General features: G+C 38.8%; 1 protein-coding gene across 10 annotated transcripts in view; it reads right to left on the bottom strand.

Annotated features, from left to right (window-relative positions):
• Window positions 1-24,286, bottom strand: part of ANKRD44 (ankyrin repeat domain 44) — a 329,152-nt gene that overhangs the window by 43,930 nt on the left and 260,936 nt on the right. For all 10 annotated transcript variants that reach the window (XM_086719206.1, XM_086719211.1, XM_086719205.1 and 7 more), the window contains exon 17: window positions 326-397. In XM_086719206.1, coding sequence (XP_086575332.1) covers window positions 326-397 — 72 coding nt within the window. The remainder of the gene's footprint in view (window positions 1-325; window positions 398-24,286) is intronic.

Genomic DNA, 24,286 nt, shown 5'->3' on the forward strand with positions numbered 1-24,286 from the left:
TAATTTTAAAGATTTAAAAAATGTATAACAATCATTTATTAAGTATACTGTGGTAGAGGCTTTATGAATATTATCTCTTTTCCTTTGTCTTCATTTTACAGATGGGGAAACTGAGGCCCAGTAATGTGTCTGAAGTCACCAGTGAGTGAAGCTGGGACTGGAATTTGAGGCAGTCTTTCTCTCTGCAGCCTGTGCCTTTACCCATGTACTGTTTTCATTATTTGTTATTATTGCGTTATTATGCTCTCATTTTAAGAGAAGCCTAGTTCTAGGACACTTAGGTTCTTTTTGTAACAGTGGAAGCCACTCACAGCATCTCACTTACAGCTAAGTGGAGCGGACTCTTGGTAGCACCGGAATCTGATTCTTCAAAACCATTGTTGGTTCTTTCCAAAAGCTGTGGAGACAAAAAGAAAACAATAGTACATGAGTGAACTTTGCAGGAGGAATCCTCCTTTATGGATACCAACGTTGACATAAATGCAAAAGAGGTTTCAGAAATGTAAAAAAATCACACAACTTAGCAATATAAGAAACCTGGTGCAGCATATCTGAAACAAGTAAGAAATCAGATGTAGCATATCTAACACAGATGCTCTAAATATTTCAACTTCTAGATCATCTTAGCATTTGCTAATGAAAAAAGGCTTTCATACTTGAAAGATGCTCAGCCTCATGAATCCAGGAAAATAATTCATGTTTAATCCTCTTTTCACCCCGCAGATGGTAATAATGAAAAATTATAATAGCCGGTGTTCAACTATCAAACACACATTTACCGGAGAGAAGTGTTAGAAAACACGGATAAAATTCCCGTTCTCATGAAGCTTACATTCTAGAGAGGGGAAACACAGACAAACAAATAAATATAGAAATAAATATCTGGTAATGACATATGCTATACTGAAAATAAAATAGGGTGATGTGATACGGAATGACTGGGAAGTTACTTGACAGCTGATGATCAGGGAAGTCCTCTCTAAGGAGGTGACAATTAAAGTAAGGCCTGAATAATAAGGAGAATGAAACCAAGTAAAGGTGTGGCAGGAGAGTATTCTGGAGGAGGAAGTCATGGAGGAGGGAATGTAAATGTGTCAAGGGGAGACGGACATGGTGAGTTGAAGGAACAGAAAGGATAGTGTGACCAGGGAATCAGGAAAAAGACATTCTCAGGGATTCATGGTGGGAACAAATTGTTAAGACCTTTCTGGGCAATTTGTGTATACTTTTAACCCAAGGAATTAATTCCCAATAAATAATTAGACAAGTGCATAATGATGCATTTATAAAGAAAATTATTCAACAAATATTTGATGAATGATTACCAATGTGCCTAGACACTGAAGATTCAAAAATAAAATTAATAATGTATTAAAATATTCACTTCCCCAGGGCAGGGGGTAGGGTGGATAACAATAGAAAAAAGTTACGCAGTTAATTAGAAAATGGTATGTGCTATGGAGATAAATCAAACAGAGAGGGAGGGTTCAGAGAGCTGGAGGGGAGATCAGTTTGCAACTTAAATAGGGTGATCAGAGAACGTCGTACTGGCTGAGCAAAGTCTTAAGGGTGATGAGACAGCCTTGTGGATATCTAGGGGAGGAGAGTTCCACTCAGAGGGGCCAGCAACTGCCAAGTCCCTCAGGGTTAAGTGTGCTTAAGAATATCCAGGATGTTGGAGCAGAGTGACCAAGGGTGAAAATGGCAGGAAAGGAAATCAGAGAGATAGTGGCAGTGGGGGTGGGAGTGTCATCAAGAACCTTCCGGGTTGTTGTAAGAATTTTGACTTTTCATCCTGAGATGGAATTTCACTGGAGTGTTTTGAGCAGAGTGATGACATGTTCTAACTTTTAGACTCTAGGGAGGGCACAGAGAGAGAGTGGGGCAATAGTTCAAGAGAGAAATAACAGTGGCTTAAACTAGTGGAGAGCAGTGGTGATGGAGACAAATAGTTGGATTGTGGGTATTTTTGGAGGTAGAATCAACAGGATTTCCTGATGGGATGACTGAATGGGAATGTAAAAGAAAAAGAGAAGTTAAAGATGACCCCCAGGATTTTGTCCTATTAAAATGGAAGGATGGCTGGGGCGCCTGGGTGGCGCAGTCTGTTAAGCGTCCGACTTCAGCCAGGTCACGATCTCACGGTCCGTGAGTTCGAGCCCCGCGTCGGGCTCTGGGCTGATGGCTCAGAGCCTGGAGCCTGTTTCCGATTCTGTGTCTCCCTCTCTCTCTGCCCCTCCCCCGTTCATGCTCTGTCTCTCTCTGTCCCCAAAATAAATAAACGTTAAAAAAAAAAAAAAAATGGAAGGATGGCAGTTCCATGAACTAAGATGGAAAAGACATTGGTGGAATATATGTAGTGGGAAAGAACAGAAGTTTGGTTTCATAACAGAAATGTTATGTTTGAGATGTTCTTAAAGCATCCAAAAGTTCATGCTAACAAAGCAGCTGTTGGGTACATGGGTGTGGAGTTCAGGTATTTAAAGACATTAGACTGGATGAGATGAGAAAGACAGTAAAGTAAACAGAGATGACAGATAAGGAGAGAGTTGGAGAGATGGGGGGGGGGGAGCCAGCAGGGTGACAGACTGAGCAGATGAACTAGAAGGAACATGAGGAGGTCTGGAAACTGAGTGAAGAAAAAGTTTCAACAAGAGAGTGAGTAACTGTGCCAGAAGTCCTGATAGGTCAAATAAAATGAGTTGTGAGAATTGACCACTGGGTTTGGCAACACAAGGCTATTAGTGACTCTGTGAAGAGCAGTTTAGCAAAACACTGTTTATATGAAAAAACTAGAAAAACAGATAGCAGTAGAGATGGGTTAAATAAATTAAAGTGTTACAGGGACTTCTGGGGAAAATGGCAGAATAGGAAATTTCAAAGCTCACCTCATTCCATGAATACAACTAGAGAATATGCACATCAATGTAAAAAACCCAGAAAACGACCCAAAGATTGGCAGAACAGACTCTCCCCAGCTAAAGGTAGACAAGAGGCCACGTCAAAGAGGGTAGGAAGGGCAGAGATATGGTTGGGAGCTAAATAGACCCATGCAACTTTCTAAGGAGGGACGCCTAGGGCACAGAGAGGGGAGGGAAACAGACCCTCAGACCAAGCACCCCAGGCATGGGGAACTCACACAGGTTAGACAAATTCCCATAACATTTGGCTTTGAAAATTGGAGGGGCTTAATTTTGTGAGTTCTTACAATCAGTACGGCTTAATACCTGGAACTTTATTATTGTTTTTAATGTTTTTTTTTATTTTGAGACAGAGAGAGAGAGAGAGAGAGCGAGCATGTGCATGTGAGCAGGGAGGGGGCAGAGAGACAGAGAATCCCAAGCAGGCTCTGTGTTGTCAGCACACAGACTGAAGTGGGGCTTGATCTCACAAATTGCGAGATCATGACCTGAGTCAAAATCAGGAGTCAGATGCTCAAACGACCAAGCCACCCCAGTGCCCTCCGATGCCTGGAACTTTAAAAATCAGTGTGCTCAGTTCTGGGAAAGCCAGAAGAGTGATAGAAACTGAGTCTCTGCCCTTAAAGAGACAGTACAAGAAACAGCCCAGCAGAGATACAGCATAGAAACAGCAGTTTGAAAAATGCCTGGGGTATATAGGAAGAAGATCAAAGTGTGCACTGGAGGGGCAGGGAGTCTTAGGAGACTTTTCCAAGAACAAAAGAGTTGGCAGGTACCGTTTTCCCTTCCCTGTCCCCTAGTTTAGACACATTGACCAACACTGCACCAACAGTTTCCACCTAACTTTCTAACAGTGCCCCTGCCCCCGCATTCTTCTGTGGACTTGCCCCCTTGAATACATCCTTGGCCAGAGTCCATCCAAAGTGGTGCCACAAGCCTGGCAGTGTGCAAGCATTCCTGATAGGAGGCAGCACCACCCCAAAGTGACTCCTGTCCTGGAGAAAGGGGAGGATAACCACCCACACCAGTCTGACTATGGCTCCAGCAATGGGACAGGAGCAGATAATGGGTTTGGCTGCCCTACTCACCAACAAAAGTAGCTTCTCAGGGCACGAAAAAGAGAAAGTACCCTGCAGTTTGGTGCTATTGTATCTCTGACAAATGCCTGTTCTGACTCAACTCAAGCCCAAGGCAGCCCCAGACTGACCCACTAACAACACAAAGACCAAACCCTGCCCCAAACAGGCAAATAGAGCCACTGGAGATGACTGGACAGAAGGCAAAAGTGGCGCAACCACAACAGTTGGGTGCATATAACATACCCAGGAGATACCCCAAGGCACTAGGTTCTGGTGAACAGGGGACATTGCACTGCAGGGCACTATAGGACCTGTTCTTCATAAGGCCACTACTTTCAAGAGCAGAAGATGTAGCTGACTTTCTTTTTTAACACATAGAAACATACACAGAGAGCTAGACAAAATGAGGAGATAGAAGAGTATGTCCTAAATGAAGGAACAGGACCAAATCAGAGCAAGAGAGCTAAATGAAATGGAGATAAGTAATATGCCTGATACAGAATTTAAAATAATTGTTATAAAAATTCTCACTGGACTTGAGAAAAGAGTGGAGGACCTCAGTAAGGCCCTCAACAAAGAGAAATAAAACATAAAAAAAGAATGAATAACTTAATAACTGAAATAAAAAATACATTAGATGAAATAAAAACTAGACAAGAGGAAGCAGAAGAATGAATCAGTGACCTGGAGGACAGAGTAATGGTAAGCAATCAAGATGAATAGGAGAGAGAAAAAAATAATAAAAAATGAAAACAGACTTAGGGAATTCAGTGACACCATGAATGAAGCATAACAGCATTTACATCATATGGATCCCAGAAGAAAAGACAGGAAAGGGGGAAGAAAATTTATCTGAAGAAAGAGTAGCTGAAAACTTCCCTATTCTGGGGGAAGAAACAAAAATCTAGATGCAGGAGGCACAGGGATTCCCCCAACAAAATATACCCAAGAAGGCCCATGGCAAAACACATAAAACCGTAAAGGGGCACCTGGGTGGCTCAGTCAGTTAAGCGTCTGATTTCGTCAGGTTATGATTTCACAGTTTGTGAGTTCGAGCCCCATATTGGGCTCTGTTCTGACAGCTCAGAGCCTGAAGCTTGCTTCTGATTCTGTGTCTTTCTCTCTCTCTGCCCTTCCCCTGCTCTCACTCTGTCTCTCTGTCTCTCAAAAATAAAAAACATTGAAAACTTAAAAAAAAAAAAAACAGTAAAAAGCAGTGACAAAGAGAGAATTTTAAAAGCAACAAGAGAAACGAAAACAGTTACATAAAAGGGAAGTCCCATTAGTCTATCAGCAGATTTTTCAGTCGAAACTTTGTAGGCCAGAGGGAATGGCATGATATATTCAAAGTGCTGAAAAAAACCTACAACCAAGAATCTTTCCAGCAAGGCTATCATTCAGAATAGAAGGACAAATAAAGAATTTCCCAGACAAACAAAAGTTAAAGAAATTCATCACCACTAAACTGGCCCTGCAAGAAATGTTAAAGGGGACTTTTTCAATGGAAAGGAAAGACCATAAATAGAAGTAAGAAAAGTAGGAAAGCACAAAAGCAGTAAAATTAGCTATATTTATAAAAATAAGTCCAGGGATTCACAAAATAAAAGGATGTAAAGTATGATGCCATATACCTAAAACATGGGGTTGGGAAGAGGAATAAAGAATGCGTCCAAACTTAAGCAACCATCAACCTAATATAGAATGCTATATGCAGAAGGTTTTATATATAAATACCACAAATCAAAAACCAGTAATAGATATGCAAAAAAATAAAGAGAAAGGGATCCGAGTATGTCACTAAAGAAATCCAGTAAACCGTGAGAGAAAAAAGCAAGAGAATAAAGGCACAGAGAAGAATTACAAAAACAACCATAAAACAAGTAACAAAATGGCAATAAGTGCATACCTATCAATAACCACTTTGAATGTAGATGGACTAAATGCTCCAATCAAACAACACAGGGTGACATAGTGGATAAAGAAGCAAGACCCACCTATATGCTGCTTAAAATACTCATTTCAGATCTAAAGACAGATGCAGACTGAAAGTGAAGGGATAGAAAGCCATTTATCATGCAAATGGAAGTGAAAAGAAAACCAGGGTAGCAATACTTATATCAAACAAAATAGACTTTAAAACAAAGACTGTAACAAAAGACAAAGAAAGAAACTACATAATCAATCATACAGGGAATGATCCAACAGGAAGATATAACAATTATAAATAATTATGCACCCAACATGGAAGAACCCAAATACATAAAGCAGCTAATAACAAACATAAAGGAAGCAATAGATAGTAACACAATAACAGTAGGGGACTTTAACACCCCACTTACATTAATGGATAGAATATCCAACAGAAAATCAACAAGGAAACAGCGGCTTTGACACATTGGAGCAGATGGATCTAACAGACATATTCAGAACATCCCATCCTAAAACAAAAGGATATATATTCTTTTCAAGTGCATATAGAACATTCTCCAGAACAGATCACATATTAGGCCACAAAACAAGTCTCAACAAATTAAAAAAGATTGAAGTCACATTATGCATCTTTTCTGACCACAAAGTTATGAAATGAGAAAACAACCATAAGAAAAAATTTCTGGAAAGAACACAAATACATGGAAGTTAAATAACATGCTACTAAACAATGAATGGGTCAACCATGAATTCAAAGAGGAAATAAAAAAATACATGGAGGCAAACGAAAATGAAAATGGTCCAAAACCTTTGGGATGCAGCAAAAGCTGTCCTAAGAGGGAAGGTTACAGCAATATAGGTCTACTTCAAGATGCAAGAAAAATCTCAAATAAACAACCTAACTTTACACCTAAAGGAGTAAGGAAAAGAAGAATAAACTAAGCCCAAAACCAGTAGAAAGAAGGAAATTATAAAGATTAGAGCAGAAATAAATGAAATAGAAACAAAACAAAACAAAAACACTATAGAACAGATTAATGAAACCTGGAGCTGGTTCTTTGAAAAGGTCAACAAAAAAACCTTTAACAAGAACCGCCCCCCCAAAAAAAAGGTAGAGAGAGAGAGAGAGAGAGAATCAGAAATGAAGGAGTAGAAATAATAACTGACACCACAGATACAATGAATTCTAAGAGAATATTATGAAAAATTATATGCTAACAAACTAGACAACCTAGAAAAAAATGGATAAATTGCTAGAAACATATAACCTTCTAAAAACTGAATCAGGAAGAAATAGAAAATTTGAACAGACCAATTATCAGCAATGAAAATGAAGTGGTAATCAAAAAACTCCCAACAAACAAAAGTCCAGGACCAGATGGTTTAACAAGTGAATTCTAACAAACATTTAAAGAAGAGTTAATACCTATTCTTCTCAAACTATCCTAAAAAACAAAAGAGGAAGAAAAGCTTCCAAATTCATTCTATGGGGCCAGCATTACCCTGATACAAAAACTAGACAAAGACAATACAAAAAAAAAAAAAAAAAGAAGAAGAAGAAGAAGAAGAAGAAGAAGAAGAAGAAGAACTACAAGCCAATATCTCTGATGAACATAGATGCAAAACTCAACAAAACACTAGTAACTGAATCCAACAATACATTTAAAAAAAATCATTCAGTGCAATCAAGTGGGATTTATTCCTGGGGTGCAAATGTGCTTCAATATTCACAAATCAATCAATGAGATACATCACATCAACAAGAGAAAGGATAAACCAATATGATCATTTCAATGGATGCAAAAAAAGCACTTGAAAAGTACAGCATCTCTTCATGATAAAACCCTCAAAAAAGTAGGTTCAGAGGGAATATACCTCAATATAATAAAGACCACAAATGAAAAACCTATAGTTAATATCATACTCAATGGTGAAAAACTGAGAGATTTTCCCCTAAGATCAGGAACAAGGCAAGGATGTCCACACTCAACCACTTTTATTCAACATAGTACTGGAAGTCCTAGCCAAAGCAATCAGGAAAGAAAAAGAAATAAAAGACATCCAAACTGGTAAGGAAGAAATAAAACTTTAAGCATTTGCAGATGACATGACACTATATGTAGAAAACCTTAAAGACTCCACCAAAAAACTGCTAGAACTGATAAATGAATTCAATAAGGTTGAAGGATAAAAATCAATACACAGAAATCCATTGCATTTCTTTACACTAATAATAAGGTAGCAGAAACAGAAATTAAGAGAAGAATCCCATTTACAACTGTACCAAAAAGGATATAACACCTAGGAATAAACTTAGCCAAGGAGGTAAAAGACCTATACTATGAAAACTATAAACCACTGATGAAAGAAATTGATGACAACACAGGGGTGTTTCGGTGACTCGGTTGAGCATTTGACTCTTGATTTTGGCTGAGGTCATGATCCCAGGTGTGGGATGGAGCCCTGTGTCAGGCTCTGCACTGAACATTGAGTCTACTTAAGATTCTTTCTCTCTCCCTCTGCCCCTATCCCCTGCTTTCTCACTCTCTCTCCAAAACAAAAATTAAAAAAGAAATTGAAGATGACACAAACAAATGGAAAGATATTCCATGCTCATGGACTGGAAGAACAAATATTGTTAAAATGTCCATACCACCCAAAGCAATCTACACATTCCATGCAATCTCTATCATTAAACCAATAGCATTTTCACATAACTAGAACAAATAATCCTAAACTTTGTGTGGAACCATGAAAGACTCCAAATAACCAAAGCGATCTTGAAAAAGAACAAAACTGGAAGTATCACAATCCCAGATTTCAAGATATACTATGAAGTTGTAATCAAAATGGTATGATGCTGACACAAAAACAGACACATAGATCAATGGAACAGAATGGACATCCGAGAAGGAAACCCATGATTCTATGGTCAATTAATCTCCAACAAAGGAGGCAAGAATATGCAATGGGAAAAAGATAGTTTCTTCAACAAATGGTATTGGTAAAACTGGACAGCTACATGAGAAAGAATGAAACTGGACCACTTTCCTACACCATACACAAAATATAAACTCAAAATGGATTAAGGACCTACATGAGAGACCTGAAACCATAAAAATCCTAGAAGACAGCACAGGCAGGAATTGCTCTGACATTAGTCGTAGAAACAATTTCCTAAATATGTCTCCTGAGATAAGAGAAACAAAAGCAAAAAATACGCTGTTGGGACAATATCAAAATAAATGGCTTCTGGGGCACCTGGGTGGCTTAGTTGGTTAAGTGTCTGATTCTAGATTTTGGCTCAGGTCATGATCTCATGGTTTGTGAGTTCAAGCCCCGTATCTGGCTCCCCATCGCCAGTGTGGGATTTTCTCTCTCTCCCTTTCTGCCATCCCCCCACCCCAAGTAAATAAATAATCTTTAAAAAGCCTCTGCACAGCAAAGGAAACAACCAATAAAACAAAAAGAAAACCTACTGAATGGGAGAAAATATTTGCAAATGACATATCCTATAAAGGGTTAGTTTCCAAAATATGTAAAGAACTTATATAACTCAACACCAAAAAAAACAAATAATCCAACTGAGAAATAGGCAGAAGACATGAATAGGCATTTCATCAAAGAGGACATTCAGATGGCCAACACATGAAACAATGCTCAACATCACTCATCATCAGTGAAATGCAAATCAAAGCCCCAATAAGATACCACTTCATACTTGTTAGAATGGCTAAAATTGAAAACACAAGAAAAAAGAAGTGTTTTTCTGGAAAACAATATGCAGGCTCCTCAAAGAATTAAAAACAGAATTACCATATGATCCAGTAATTCCACTACTGGATATTTACTCAAAGGATAGGAAAAACACTATTTTAAAAGGTTTGTGCACCACTGTGTTCACTGTAACATTATTTACAATAGATAAGATATGGAAACAGCCCAGGTGTCCATTGATAGATGAAGGGATAAAGAAGATGTGGTGTATATATACAATAGAATATTACTCAGTCATAAACAAGAATGAAATCTTGGGATTTGCAACAACACAGATCTAGAGAGTATTATGCGAAGTGAAATAACTTAGAGAAAGACAAATACCATATGATTTCACTCATATGTGGAATTTAAAAAACAAAACAAATGAGCAAAAGGGAAAAAAAAGAGGGAGGCAAACCAAGAAACAGACTCTGGGGAGGTGGGAGCAGGGGAATGAATGAAACTGGTGAAGAGAATTAAGAGTACACCTATCTTGATGAATACTGAGTAATGTATAGAATTATTGTACACCTGAAACTAATATAACACTATATGTTAACTATGCTGGAATTAAATTTTTAAAAGTTTAAATAAATAAATAAATAAATAAATAATCAAACAAATCAAGTGAGCAAGTAAATAGAGTGGCATAATCATCCCTCAAGACAAATTATTCCTCTTTATGTTGCCTTTAAGTTCTTCTTCGTATAGTGATACATCCAAAAGGAAAAAAATCCAACACCCAAAGCAGTGATGTGTGGTGAATATGGTGGTACAGAACATCCACTCCAGCCTCCTAACTGATGGGCTTGGGCTGTGTAAGTTAGACAGTTATAAACTATGTCCCTAGACTCCCTTGAACTAGGATTCCAGATATGATGTAAGTTTTGCCAATTAGATGCACTAACCTGAAATACTGAAGACAGAAATGAGCTGAGAACATTTCTGATGACAGGCACAGTTGTGGAGACTTTGTCTTTCAACTTCCTGTGTACAGGCTCCTAGCTTAGTGAGGGTGGAGTAGCCAGACAGGGATACAGGACATCCACTTTTTAGCAGTGTGGATCAAGCGGGTGCTGTGGGGGCTCTAGGGCCAACAGTGGTACCACTAAGTGTGTCCCTGTATGTTGCCTAGGGTGATGTGTCTGGGAGCAGCTGTTCTGGTGGCTACTTTCCAATTCCCTGTCACCCTGATCATGGGGAAGAAGCAGCCACCGCAGTCCAAGTTCATAGTTCCGGCTTATTTCTCCTCTTCTAGACAGCCCCACAGTCTTGTAAATACCTATTTTTTAAAGTCAAATCCTTCTCTGTTTAAAATAGCTAGCATCGTTTCTGTTTCTTCCAAATGAACCCTGATCGATTCAAAGACTAATAGAGTTTATGACAGAAGTTGTCTTAATGATAGAAATTATAGCACTCAATATACCAGAAAGCACAGCTTCCTAAAATCCACTATATCCATTTTTTTCCCTAACAGTCACAAACTTGTTAAGTGAAAATCACATTTTAAAGCCATGTATGTGGAATAGTACTATTTCATTTACAAAAAATCTGTATTGACATGATGATATATGCAGGCAAAAAGCCTAGAAATACATACTCTATTTATACAATAAGCTAAAAGTGGGATTTTGGATGATTTTTATTTTCGTCTTTCTCTTTCCAGATTTTTGGGCAATAACTATGTATTGTTTTTGTAATCATCAAAACACAGAAACTATTTCCTACTTGGGAAAAAAGCTATTAACCTTCTTTTTCATTCAATAGAATGATGTCCACAGACTCCCCCCCAGATAGGTCCTAAATTCCTTTCTGGCCAATGCACATGGCACAAAATGTTTGTATTCATTGGTAGATCAAATAGCAGCATAAAATTTATCATCTAAGAGCACACAGTTTTAAGTTTGTGAAGACTACAATATAAATAATGATATAAGAAGTAAGGTATTTTATGTTTGTTTTTATTAGTATAAGAATAGAGTTTGGAACTTAATCTAGGATACATTAGACTAATGAGACTAAATTTAATTTGAACTTCAAAGCAAATCACTTTAAAACCAATCTGCCTTGCATAGTTGAAATACAAGTAGCCTTAACTGCTTGCAAAGGCTAGAAAACAGCTGTTCTTTGCTTTGTTTTGCAACATTATCACCTGCAAGACTTCCTGGAATTGACAGTGTGTACCAATGCCAAATCCTGTCCTAGAATGAACTTTTAATCAAAGGAACACAGAATCATTTCCACCATTACCACAAACATGATGAACAGAGACAAGAAGACAATATACTGTTTATAGCCACAAAGTAGGCATGTTCCCAGAAGATTTATCACGGAGTAAGATTTTTCCACACACATTCTTTGGTCATTCTAATAGCATGTGCTATTTTACTTCTATCATTTACCAAATATTAGTGGAGTGTTATCTCTGTACCGGACCCAGGGTAAGGCACCAGGATTCAACTTTGCAGAGAGCAGATGTTGCTGGTGACCTGAGTGAGCATGGACGCTAGTGGGGAACCCACAGAAATTAACGGTATTGAAAACGATGAGAGCTAGGCTGCAAGATGCCATGGGAACATGAAGAGGTACCTGACATAACCTGGGGGGGTCAGAGAAGACTTCTCTATAAAGGAAGGTCTAGCCTGAGACCTGGATGGTAGGAGTCAGCCAGGCACAGAGAGAGGAATTTCCAGGCAGAAGGAAGAGCCTGAGAAAGCAGTGAGTACAACAAATTTGAAAAACTTTCAGTTCAATAAGACTAGAGTAGTAGGTAGGGGTGAGGAAAGGATTAGGGGCAGAATGGGAGGCTGGAAACACAAGCAGGAAACAGATTAGATGCATAGTGATTATATCATTATTGTCCAATCCAGGACACTTTTGAGAATGAAAATAGTGCCAGGACAATAACTGTAAACCAGGACATTTAATCAGGGTGATTATTCTGGGTCACTGAAGTGCCAAGCAGAGAAGAGGCACAATCATGGTTAAGATTCTTGGGGATCACTCTGGCTGCAGTGTGGAGAATGAGCTGCTGTGGTGTTGGGGTGGGGATTACAATCCTAGAAGCAGGGACATCAGTTAGAATAGTTCACCTCTGGGATTTCTAAATTGTGAATTATTAAGCTGGTGAGACCTAATGGTGGCCTGAACCACAGAAGTGGAAGGAAGCAAGTGCATTCAGGAGTTTCATTCACTACTGTATTCATTCATTCCACAATTATTTTTCTGGTGCTGTCCCTACCCACATGAAACTGATAGTTTAGAAGGCGTAGTGGACACCATTCATTGATTGAGCAGTAGAGGAAGGGGAAAGGGTGGAGTCAAGGGTGATCCCCAGTTTTCCAGCTTTGGTGATGCTTTCTTTAAGAAATACAGAGAGGGGTGCCTGGGTGGCGCAGTCGGTTAAGCGTCCGACTTCATCCAGGTCACGATCTCGCGGTCCGTGAGTTCGAGCCCCGCGTCGGGCTCTGGGCTGATGGCTCAGAGCCTGGAGCCTGTTTCCGATTCTGTGTCTCCCTCTCTCTCTGCCCCTCCCCTGTTCATGCTCTGTCTCTCTCTGTCCCAAAAATAAATAGACGTTGGGGAAAAAAAAAAAAAAAAAGAAATACAGAGAATATGCAAGATCTGGGGAGAGAAAGGTATGTTGAGTTTTGGTTTGAAGAGCTGCTGGGACATTCAAGGGGAGATATCTGGAGGACAGATGGATATCATGTCTGAAGCTTAGAAGAAAGATCTGGGCCAGATCAATGGATCTGTGAATCATCATAAGCAAAGGCTAAGACATGAAGCCCCCTGTGGATGAAATTGCCCAGGGAGAGCGTGTAATGAGAGAAGGAAAAAGAGCATAGGGCATAAGCCTCAGGAACCCCAGGGTTTAAAGGTTTGGAAGAGGAACAGAGTCTGCAATGGAAGCTAAGGAATGGACAGAGGTAGAAAAAAAAACCCAGGAGTGTGAGATGATGATGATGATGGTGGTGGTGGTAGTGATGGCAATGATTACCAGGACATGAAAGTGGTCGTGGTGATAAATGATGATGAAGATTCTCACAGACAACAGCCAAAAGTTGTAAAGCATTTACTATGAGCCAAGTATTCTACTAAGGGCCTTACATGGATCATCTCAATCTATCCTCAAGTAATCCCTTATGGCCTTCTCAAGTTCACACTGCCTGTAAAGGATAGATCACAGGACTAAATCTTGGTCTAATTCAAAACCCATGTTATTTACCCTACACAACAATGCCTTCCCCATCAACTTAAAAGCTGAAACTCTCCCCTGATATCTCACAAAGGAAAAAAAAAAAGCAGCGGGGATGAGTGGAGGAGACAAGGAAAGGTTGTTTTGTGTGTTTTTTTTTCAAGTATGTGAGTCTTCTGAGGTGTCTAACTTCATATATAGACTTAACTTTCTTTTAATTTAGAATTTGGCCCTAAGTATATCAAGTCCAAGGGATGAGGCGGGTACACAACTCTGCTCATACTGTCTCCTGAGCATAAATGTCTCAGGGGAGGGACACGGCAGCCAGAGAGAGACAAGAGAGCTCATACCATGACTCATTATACAAACTTATAAGTCAGTCCCTGGTCTGCAATATTCCTGGAAGATAACATTGCTCTGCAGAGATCAACCTCTACACACTCTGTCAAAATCAGAAATGGAATACCTCTTTTGAAACATAGTTATAGCTAAGAATGCATACCAAAGAAGCGGCATCATAAAAAGCAATGAGTTCTGCACATAAAGCTTGTAGTTACAAATCAATCTTAGAATGCAATCTTACATGTATAATATAAAAGCAAACTAGTTATAACTTTCTCTCTTTTAAGGCCATTTCCAATTAATATATCCTCATGCTTGTCATCAACATTTACACAACCTATGCATTTATGTGCTAGTTTTCCCACTGAATCACCTGCATAAATTCAGCATACACATGCAATATATTGCCATAGGCTTCTGTTGGAAAAATAAACATTTTGCACACATTCCAAGGATCCACTTGGTTCTCTGTTTAAATAATATTAAAATGGCTGCTTTAATAAAGCCTTATCTGGGCTACTTAATTTTATTCTTGTCATCTCCAAAATCCCAGAAATACTTCTTTTCTCAGTCATTTATGAAGCCTGTAGGTACAGTCTCACACTATTTGATCTCACTTCTTTCCCCAGTCTCCTCCAGTCACCTTGCATTTGCTAAGACTCTCTTGGCTAAAAACAAAACAAAACAAAAAACCAAACAAACAAAAAACAGAAGGTTTGAGATTAAAGCTACTTCTAATTCCCACTGACAAATAAAGACAGGTATCTAAGGTGGGAATTGAGAGAAAGAACCTAGGAGTGAGAGCAAGCAAACTTTTCAACTGTCTAATCTGTAAAGAAAAACTCCCTGTTTCAATTGGAAAGCAAGTAGGATGCTCTATGATTTTGTGGGCCCCAAGAAGATTACTGTATTTAACATTATAGCAACTTATAGGACATTTTTTTCAATCTGGATGGTGTTTGCACAGGATTGGAAGGCTCACATAAAAAGCAGCCTCATGTCTTGGATTTAAAAGCAGCAAAGGTAATAGAAGGCCAAGTTTAAGCCTCTTTCTCTACAAAGTGAATCTATGATAACAAAACCAAGAATAAATATGAACTTAATGGTAAGCCAACTGGCCGCTGGGTTAACAAAACAGTAATCTTATCATTCAAAATTGTGAGGACACACATAAATATTACACTTGAGCTGGAAACCCATGCTTTATAAATAGTTTAGGTTATCACTGGCTATTTGAAAGCATGGCAGGGAAAACTTCAGGGATCCCAAGAGACCTCAAGCTGATCTAAACCAGTTTTTAAATGTGCTTTTTAAGAAAGCAGAAATATACGAGGCAAATATGGCTCAGACTGTAAAAACAGAAATGTGTGGCCAGGGGGTCTGTGGGGTAACCCTTTCTCTTGTTGGTTCTGGTTAGATTCTGACTACACAACTAGTTTCCAAAAGTTAGGAGGGATAGGAGGAGCTAGAAAACCAATCAGAAAATATCCGTGGAGGGTGGCGCCTGGGTGGCTCACTTGGTTAAGTGTCAATTCTTGATTTTGGCTCAGGTCATGGTCTCATGGTTCATGGTTTTGAGCTCCACACTGGATTCTTCTGCACACACAGCACAGAGCCTGCTTGAGATTCTCCCTTTCTTCTCTCTCTGCCCCTCTCCTGCTCGCTCTCTTTCACTCAAAATAAACAAACAAACAAACAAACAAACTTAAAAAAAAAAAAAAGGAAATATCCATGGGGACCATGTAAAGGAGGTGCTCTGAGGAAAAGCTTAAAAATGGATCTATTTATCTTTCAGCAGTGAGGGCTGAGAGGACATTATGAGTCTTCGAGTCTGTGAAGGGTTGGAAGCAGGCCAAGAGCCCAGGAAAGTTGGCACCTCTGTCAGAAATTCTATTTCACATTCCACTCGTCTGTGCTTGAGAATGAAGTGCTTTTTGGGCAACCTCAGGGCTACTCCTGAGTTAACTGTGGTGGGACTGGCTCTGGCTCAGTCCAGAATGGGGGCTGGGCTTGCAGAAGTTCCAGACCACCCAGCCTATGTCAATACACTCTATTCAGAGGATCCCAGGGGCCCAGGACAGAGCTCAGGGATACCATAGGTCTTTAAGCCTCAGAATAAATATGATATTTCAGGCCACAATGGACCTCAGTGAACCCCAAGTCTTTGGGCCTAGCCCCAAATAAACTAGCTCCCCATGATGGCACATCAGTAACGGCTGTGACTATCTATTTCTCATGATTCTGCTCACACCCCTTCACAGCTATTAGAAAGAGCTGTGTTGCTTGAAATTATTATTTGCAACAATTATCAGAAAGTCAGTGGTTTCTAGAAATGTATGAATCTAATCTAATTTCTGCCTCCCCCAATTCCACAAGTGAGGAACCATTAACCTTCTACACTTGTGTAAGCCAAGGTCTATGCAACTTTAAAAGGAGATAACATGAATTAAGGAGGGTGCTACTGTAAGCTTAGCTAGATTAAGTTTCCATTTTTTCTTTGGAGCCGATTTTGATAACTCTGCTTATCTCCTCCCTCCAGTGTGTATTCAGTTCCTGGTGATTTCCTTGCCAATTAAAAGGCAGAAGAGTCTGGAGTATGTGTAAGGAAGGCTAATGAAACCCACTGTGAAGATAAAGTCAAATGCAAGATGTAAAAGGTATGGTGTTCAAAGTCATCTTGCAAGAGCCTTAAAAATGTTCACATATGTTGACCCATAAATCTACTTCAGAGATTTTATTCTGAGAAAGTTTTAAGCCCAAAGCCATTCAATAGTGAATAGTGTAAGCAACCTAAATAGTTGAAGAATGTCAAAGTTATGGTTTATCCGATAATTGAATATTATTTAGATTAAAACATGTTTACTGAATTTTTAACAGTATTGAGAAAGGTTTATATCATAGTTATTTTACAAAAAAGAAATCAATGTACAAAGTTGTATATTTAATATTATCTCATATGTAAAAGTAAAATGTGAAGAGACAAATGAAATTCAAGTGATCCTTGAACAACATGGGTTTGAGCCACATGGGTCCACTTATGAGCGGATCTTTTACAATATTGTAAATATGTTTTCCTTATGACTCTCTTCATAACCTTTTCTTTTCTCTTACTTTATTGTAAGAATACAGTATCGATTTCATATAACACACAAAATATGTATTGATTGACTATGTTACTGGTAAGTCTTCTGATCAACAGTGGTAGTCAAGTTTTGGGGGAGTCAAAAGTTATACTCAGATTTTCACAAAACAATGAGCAAAGGGAAAAAAAAAGAGAGAATGACACAAATCAAGAAACAGACTCTCAGCTATAGAGAACAAACTGATGGTTACCAGAGGGGAGGTGGGTGGGGGGATGGGTGAAATAGGTGATGGGGATTAAGCAATGCACTTGTGATGAGCATCAGGTAATATATGTTGAATTACTATATTTTACACTTGAAACTAATATAACACTCTATGTTAACTAACTGAAGTTAAAATTAAAACTTAAAAAAAAAAGTTATACTCAGATTTTCAACTGTGCAAATGGTTGGTGTCCCTAATCCTCACATAGTTCAAGGGTCAACTATGTACCAAAAGGTTAGTAATGATTGTTGTGGGGTGATGGAACTTTGGGTATTTTGATTTCTTGTTTCCACTTTTCTACATATTCTAAAATTTCTACAACAAACATATATTACTCTAATAAATAAAAAGATAATTTTTTATTCACAAGTAAGATGGTTCAGTGTGATGATTTCCAAAGTCCCTTCAGCTATCCTCTGCATGGTATCTGGTCAAAATTTAAGGAGTTAATGTTTTCATGACCATAACAATATATCTTCATGTTAAAGAAATAGTACCAGTCTGGCCAGTATCAATGTTGGTTGAGTGCATTCCTTTGTGGCCATTAAATTGCAAATTCCTTAGGGGCAGGGGCCATCAATACCATGTTAGGCATTAAACAAATGTTTGCTGAATTTAATTTAAATCTGATAAGTGAGTGAAAGCATTTGTGGAATTAATTACAGGGTGATAACACATTTCCTTGCCTGTTTGGAAACTGCAGAACCATCGAAAATGATACTGGTATCTGAAATTTTGGGTGGATTTTTGCCTTTATAGAAACAAGTTAAATAACATTCATTGCTACATTTATAAAACCAATGAACTGATCAGCAAAACAAAGAAACAAATTTGACCTTTCACAGAATATGGTTTTGTAAATGAAAAATGCTCCAGGATAAGTGTATCTTTCTATACCATAGTCACAGTTTACTGTTACCAGGTGGTGGTATAATTCATCATGAGGTGACCCTCTGTTCTTCTGTCATAAGGAACTAAAGAAAATTAGTAGCAAATGAAATTTTGATATGATGGATGGACCAATAGTATGAAGAAGATGAGATACCAGAGAAAGAATTCCAAACACATTTTCTGGTTGTAAATATCTAAATCAGTCCAGAAAAAGCCAATTAGTATGTTTTCGAAGTAGCAAAACAGTATGATTCTTTTAATCTTGCCATAGGCATTCCAGATGAAGAAGAGTATTGAGATTAACTCATAAAAAAAAAAAAAGTCAGTATCTTTAGGGATAAGGCTTCCTGGTTACTGAAACAACAAGGACTGATCCAAGGCTAGAAGGAGCCAAAACTGATAACGGATGGGACAAGGGTTTAACTAACTGAAGGAGTTGCAAAGAATAATGGCAGAAGCCATCCCAAAGGTAAAAAAAAATCATCAAAGTGCTCCAGTATTATTTTGAAGTTCCATGGCAGCTTTGTTTTTAAATTGTTTACCTAAATCTCAGAACTCTTAAATTCAATTTTTCCCCAGCAGAATAAAAAATATATAATTACTATATCTGGGTTAAACAGAATCAGAAGACCTAATTCAGCTTAATAAGGAAATCATTCTCTTTGGCGCCATAGTTTCCTATAACTGAATTTGGTTTGATTCTTTGTGTGTGTGTGAGCAAAAGAAGGAAGGAATGTTTATGTCTTGGAGACAGAAAAGAGAACTGAAAATGGTCTCTATGAAAACCTCTGAGGGAACACAAAGAAGCTGCAGGCAACAGCCAATTTCAGAAACACCAACCTCAGATACAAACTCAATGCCTTGGTTGTGGCTGCCTTGGGAGCACCCTTAATATATCTACAAGGGCTGTGGTTGTAAGTCCTGAAAGTCCTCTTGGATCTAGCAATAGTTGTTGCAAGGAAACTTCTGTACAACAATAATTTTGGCTCTTCCCTTGGTATTCATGATAAAGGAAAATCTAGACCACACCTGTTCACCTCCTGAGTTTTGTAAAGTAATTCAAAAGTTAAGTTCACCCTTCTATATTAGCAATGTGTGCAACACACTGGTATATTCTATCAGTGGAAGAAATCAACTGAATCTCTTCTGTTCTCTTTTCCTTTTTGGATCCCTGTATCACACGTGTGTGCTGTAGTGATGGTGGTGTGTTGGGCGGGGGGGGGGGGGGGTAAGAGAGAGGAAGACAAAAGCAAAAGGTCTGTGTTAATCAAACATGGATGTTGTCATATGTGAGTAACAGGAGTTTAGGCAAAAGAGTAAGATGGGTAAATATCAAGAGGTACTTGATAGATCCCCTATTGTTAAGAAAAATGATCCAAAACTTATAAACAAGGCAAAGAGGCTAATTCCATGTCCTTTTAAAATCATACTGAGGCACTGTTTTAACAAGCCAACACAACGATTAATTTTTTAGTATAATGTTAGTTAAGAGCCCAGTCTTTATGAAGTCACATGTTAACTCATAGATCAGTTTCCAGCAGAAATATACATTATCTCTGTGTGGTAGAAAAGGTAACTCCAGAGGTTATAACTTATTGCCCTTTATGACATTAACCAGTTTTGTATCTAACCTAGTAATCTTATTCTAATATTATTTTATTAAACTGCCTATAAATGCTTTGTTCTTCAAATGATCCTTGAATAAACTTTAGCATCTTTCCTTAATGAGATTTAAAAAATCTTTAACACATATTCCTCCTCCTTTTTTATGAGAGTCTTGTTTTAAGTTTGTTAAGAAGTAGACTTTGACACCACTCATCAGCTCCAATCTTAATGCAAGACCTCAAAAGTATTAATACCCTTTGGAAATGCCTGTAACATTCTCCTCCCCTCAATGCTGTTCCACAACAGACTATTCAGGCGAACCCTGAGAGAATATGAGAAGGTGCCTTCCTCTCTTTCTAAAGGAACCTGTGGGCAGACAGAGCTATGTTGTTCCAGGATCAGAAAATCAATTCTAGTGGATTTCCAATGAACTCTTTTCAGGCTCTGAGACTGAGGAATCACGTGCTCCTTTCCCCGCTTCAAGTGTCTACTGTATCCAGAGAATCGTGGTAATGGCCAAGCACTTTTCACAAGGGCTGAAGGCCTTATGGCCTACACTTGCCCATTTTCCTCCTAGGAACCAGCAAGAGTTGCCAGAGACCAACACAGCCCTTCTTCTTGCTCCCATTCTAAGAGAGGAGGTCTACCTTAGTGTCCTAAGCTCATTTGGCACACTTCGGGGGAGTGGTAGGCGGACTCACAGTGTACCACCTTTTCTCTTCCTGGCCTCCTTCCCTGCTTAGACTCCTCAGCAGAACTGCACAGAACCTCACCATGGTCAGATGCCTGTGGGACTTAAATCTCAGATCACCCACTGCCCAAGAGGCAGACCTCTCTTCCCTCCTCCACCTCACCTCTCTTCAGAAATAAATCTCACTGCAGAAGAAAATTAAATGCAAAAGAATGCATAGAGCATCTATGACTAAAAGCAAGAGCACGCTCATTTCACGTTAAGCTAAATAAGATAATTCAAAGAATTGTTTCTCTCAAAGCTCAGTTTCATTTCATAAAACCGTCTTTTCATTTATGTAAAATGAATTTATGCCATAGTTATCTTGGTGGTATAAAAATTAAGAAAATATGGCTGTAGATTCATATAAGATAAAACATACATAAAAATCATAACAGAGTTCTTTTCTCTTTAGTATAATGAAACTATGATGCTCCAAAGCTTGATTTATTTGTGTCAGTTTAAAAAATGGTTTCTTCGGGGCGCCTGGGTGGCGCAGTCGGTTAAGCGTCCGACTTCAGCCAGGTCACGATCTCCCGGTCCGGGAGTTCGAGCCCCGCGTCAGGCTCTGGGCTGATGGCTCAGAGCCTGGAGCCTGTTTCCGATTCTGTGTCTCCCTCTCTCTCTGCCCCTCCCCTGTTCATGCTCTGTCTCTCTCTGTCCCAAAAATAAATAAATGTTGAAAAAAAAAATGGTTTCTTCTATGGGTTTTTCTACTGTGGACCCACCTTAGTCTCACACCCTATCCTGGATACTTAGCCTCTCCGACCTACTCCTAGTACTACCTCGTCCGTACTAAATGAAGAAAACTATCATGGATACTTAGCCTCTCCTTAAGTGAAGGGCTTGTTGGGAGCCAGCTTGCAGGGTGTCATTTTGGCAAATATAACCCTCCTAGACTCTCTTTCTGTGGGATGTTAGGCCATCCACCCACCCGAGTCTGACTCCTGCTATCTTGTCCTTTGGCAATTAGTGACCACAAAATATGGCCCCCATTCCCCCCCCGGGCCACCAGTATTCTGGGGAGAGAAGGAAGGTCACTGTCTGTAGGATCTAATTAACTCCTGTTCCTTCCAACCTCATCCTCCCACTCCAAGGCTTCCTGCTCCATCACCATATTCAAACTGAAACCCCAAACCCTTGCCAGCCCCCAGGACATATATGTAAATAACTACCAGTCTCTTGGGGAAAATGTGCACCTTGTTTCCTACTCACCACCGCAATATAAAATATAATCTGCTGTCGCAAACCCAGACAGTCCATGGATAATTCATGAATTTTAATGAGTTCTGAATTCAGCTCCTAAACTATTTTATCTCCCATTAAGGCTCACAAAACCAACAATTCTAAAAGTTAGTTATGTTCAACCAATGGCAAGAATGAAGCATCTTCAGCAAATGGTGTCCATCATTTAATGGGGCGCCTGGGTGGTTCAGTTGGTTGAGCATCCAACTTTGGCTCAGGTCATGATCTCACAGCTTGTGAGTTTGAGTCCTGCATTGGGCTCTGTGCTGACAGCTCAGAGCCTGGAGCCTGTCTTGGAGTCTGTGTCTCCCTCTCTCTCTGCCCCTCCCCTGTTCTCTCTTTCTCTCTCTCTCAAAAATAAACATTAAAAAAAATTTAAGACACATTAAAGGGGACCTGGGTGGCTCAGTTGGTTGAGTGTCCAGCTCTTGATTTCAGCTTAGGTCATGGTCTCATGTTTCATGAGGTCAAGCCCTACATCAGGCTCTGCACTGACAATGCGGAGCCTGCTTGGGATTCTCCCTCTCTCTCTGACCCTCCCTCCCTCTCTCTCTCAAAATAAATAAATAAACTTAAAAAAACCCTACATTATAATGTAGGAATTTGGGCCACCAAATAGGATGCAAATGGAGCGATTTCACTCATGGAATTCAGAGACTCTTTTACCAAGTTGGGAATGTCCATGCTTCCTTTCCCATCTGTTATCTTTTCTTTTTAGCTGTTAATTAGCTCTTTGAACAGAAGGTGCGAGAGTATTTAATGTGGTAAAGTAGATCACAAAGGTTCCCCCAATTCTCAGAGTGACCACTCTCACTGCTTGCTAATGCCTTCAATAAAAAATTTAAGAAGACATATGAAATTATTGACCAAAATTGGGCTTTTGCATTACCCATGCACTTATCCTACTACCTCATCTCTACTAAATGAAGAAAACCTTAAAAAGGTATGTAACTTTATGTCACTCATAACAGCAATTTAAAAGAAATCTATACTCTTGTAAAGTTCTTTTCCTTGTTGCTCTTGACTATTGATCAGAATGACTTTACTCTGATTTTAACAAGGCTTTATTCAAAAAGAGTCACATTTATTTTTTCTATATATTTTTAATGTTTATTTTATTTTGAGAGAGAGAGAGAGAGAGCAGGGGAGGGGCAGAAAGAGGGAGACAGAGGATCCAAAGTGGGCTCTGTGTGCTGACTGCTGAGTGCCTGATGTGGGGCTCGAACTCATGAACCATGAGATCATGACCTGAGCTGAAGTTGGACGTTTAACCGAGCCACCCAGGAGCCCCCAAAAGAGTCACATTTAAAAGGTACTTTATATGCATTCTCTAAAAAGTATGGAAAACTGTAATTTGGATGCAGCCCTGTTTTAATATTGTAATTACTTTGTATGGTGACAGATGGTAACTAGACTTATCATGGCGATCATTTTGTAATGTATATAAATGTTGAATTACTATGTTGTGTACTTGAAACTAATACAATATTGTACACTAACTATACTTCAATTTAAAAAATTGAAAAATAAGGTAAAATGTTGAACATCACACATGTCAGTATGCAGCTGAAAGGGACCTGAAAAAATTCAGAGCTCCATTGAAAAAATGGGTACAAACTGATGCTTTTAGCTTGACACATTTGAAACTAAGCCACCTTCATTTGTTGTACAAGAGCGCAGTTGTCAAATTTGGACCCTGTATTTTTCCCCTTGAGGACACACATGATACCATGAATTCTTTAACTTAGAGTGTGGATTAATTAGGAACACATTTGAAACTAAAAGCACTAACTTCACTTCTAGTTAGAAGTTCACAAATTCATAAATTTCAGTTCCAATTTCAGTTTCCAAGTTCAGGTCCAAGCTCATAAATTAGATTGCTGAAATTTAGATAACAATGATCCATTTATAAAATCTAGTGCCAAAAATAAAAGAAATTGTAATATTAATGTGATTTCAGTGTTTAACAGTAGAGATAGGTGATCAAAAGATAAAAACCATGAAAACATCTTAAAAGAAACAAATCACAACTTACAGCGTATTTTTCTTTTTTGTTCACTCACTGTATCTCTTGGAATTTTACTTATCAACTAATAAAAATGGCAATGAACATAATTGCATAAAAACTCTTGGGAGACTTCTCTGTATGTTATCACAGTAGAAAGATGTTTTTTTCCCCCCAAATCTCTCTTAACTACCAAGTTATTCTGAAATTGCCTGAATGGTTAATAAACACTGG

Source organism: Puma concolor, chromosome C1 (genome assembly GCF_028749965.1).
Source record: "Puma concolor isolate L17-30 chromosome C1, mPumCon1.1.hap2, whole genome shotgun sequence".
Taxonomy (NCBI): domain Eukaryota; kingdom Metazoa; phylum Chordata; class Mammalia; order Carnivora; family Felidae; genus Puma; species Puma concolor.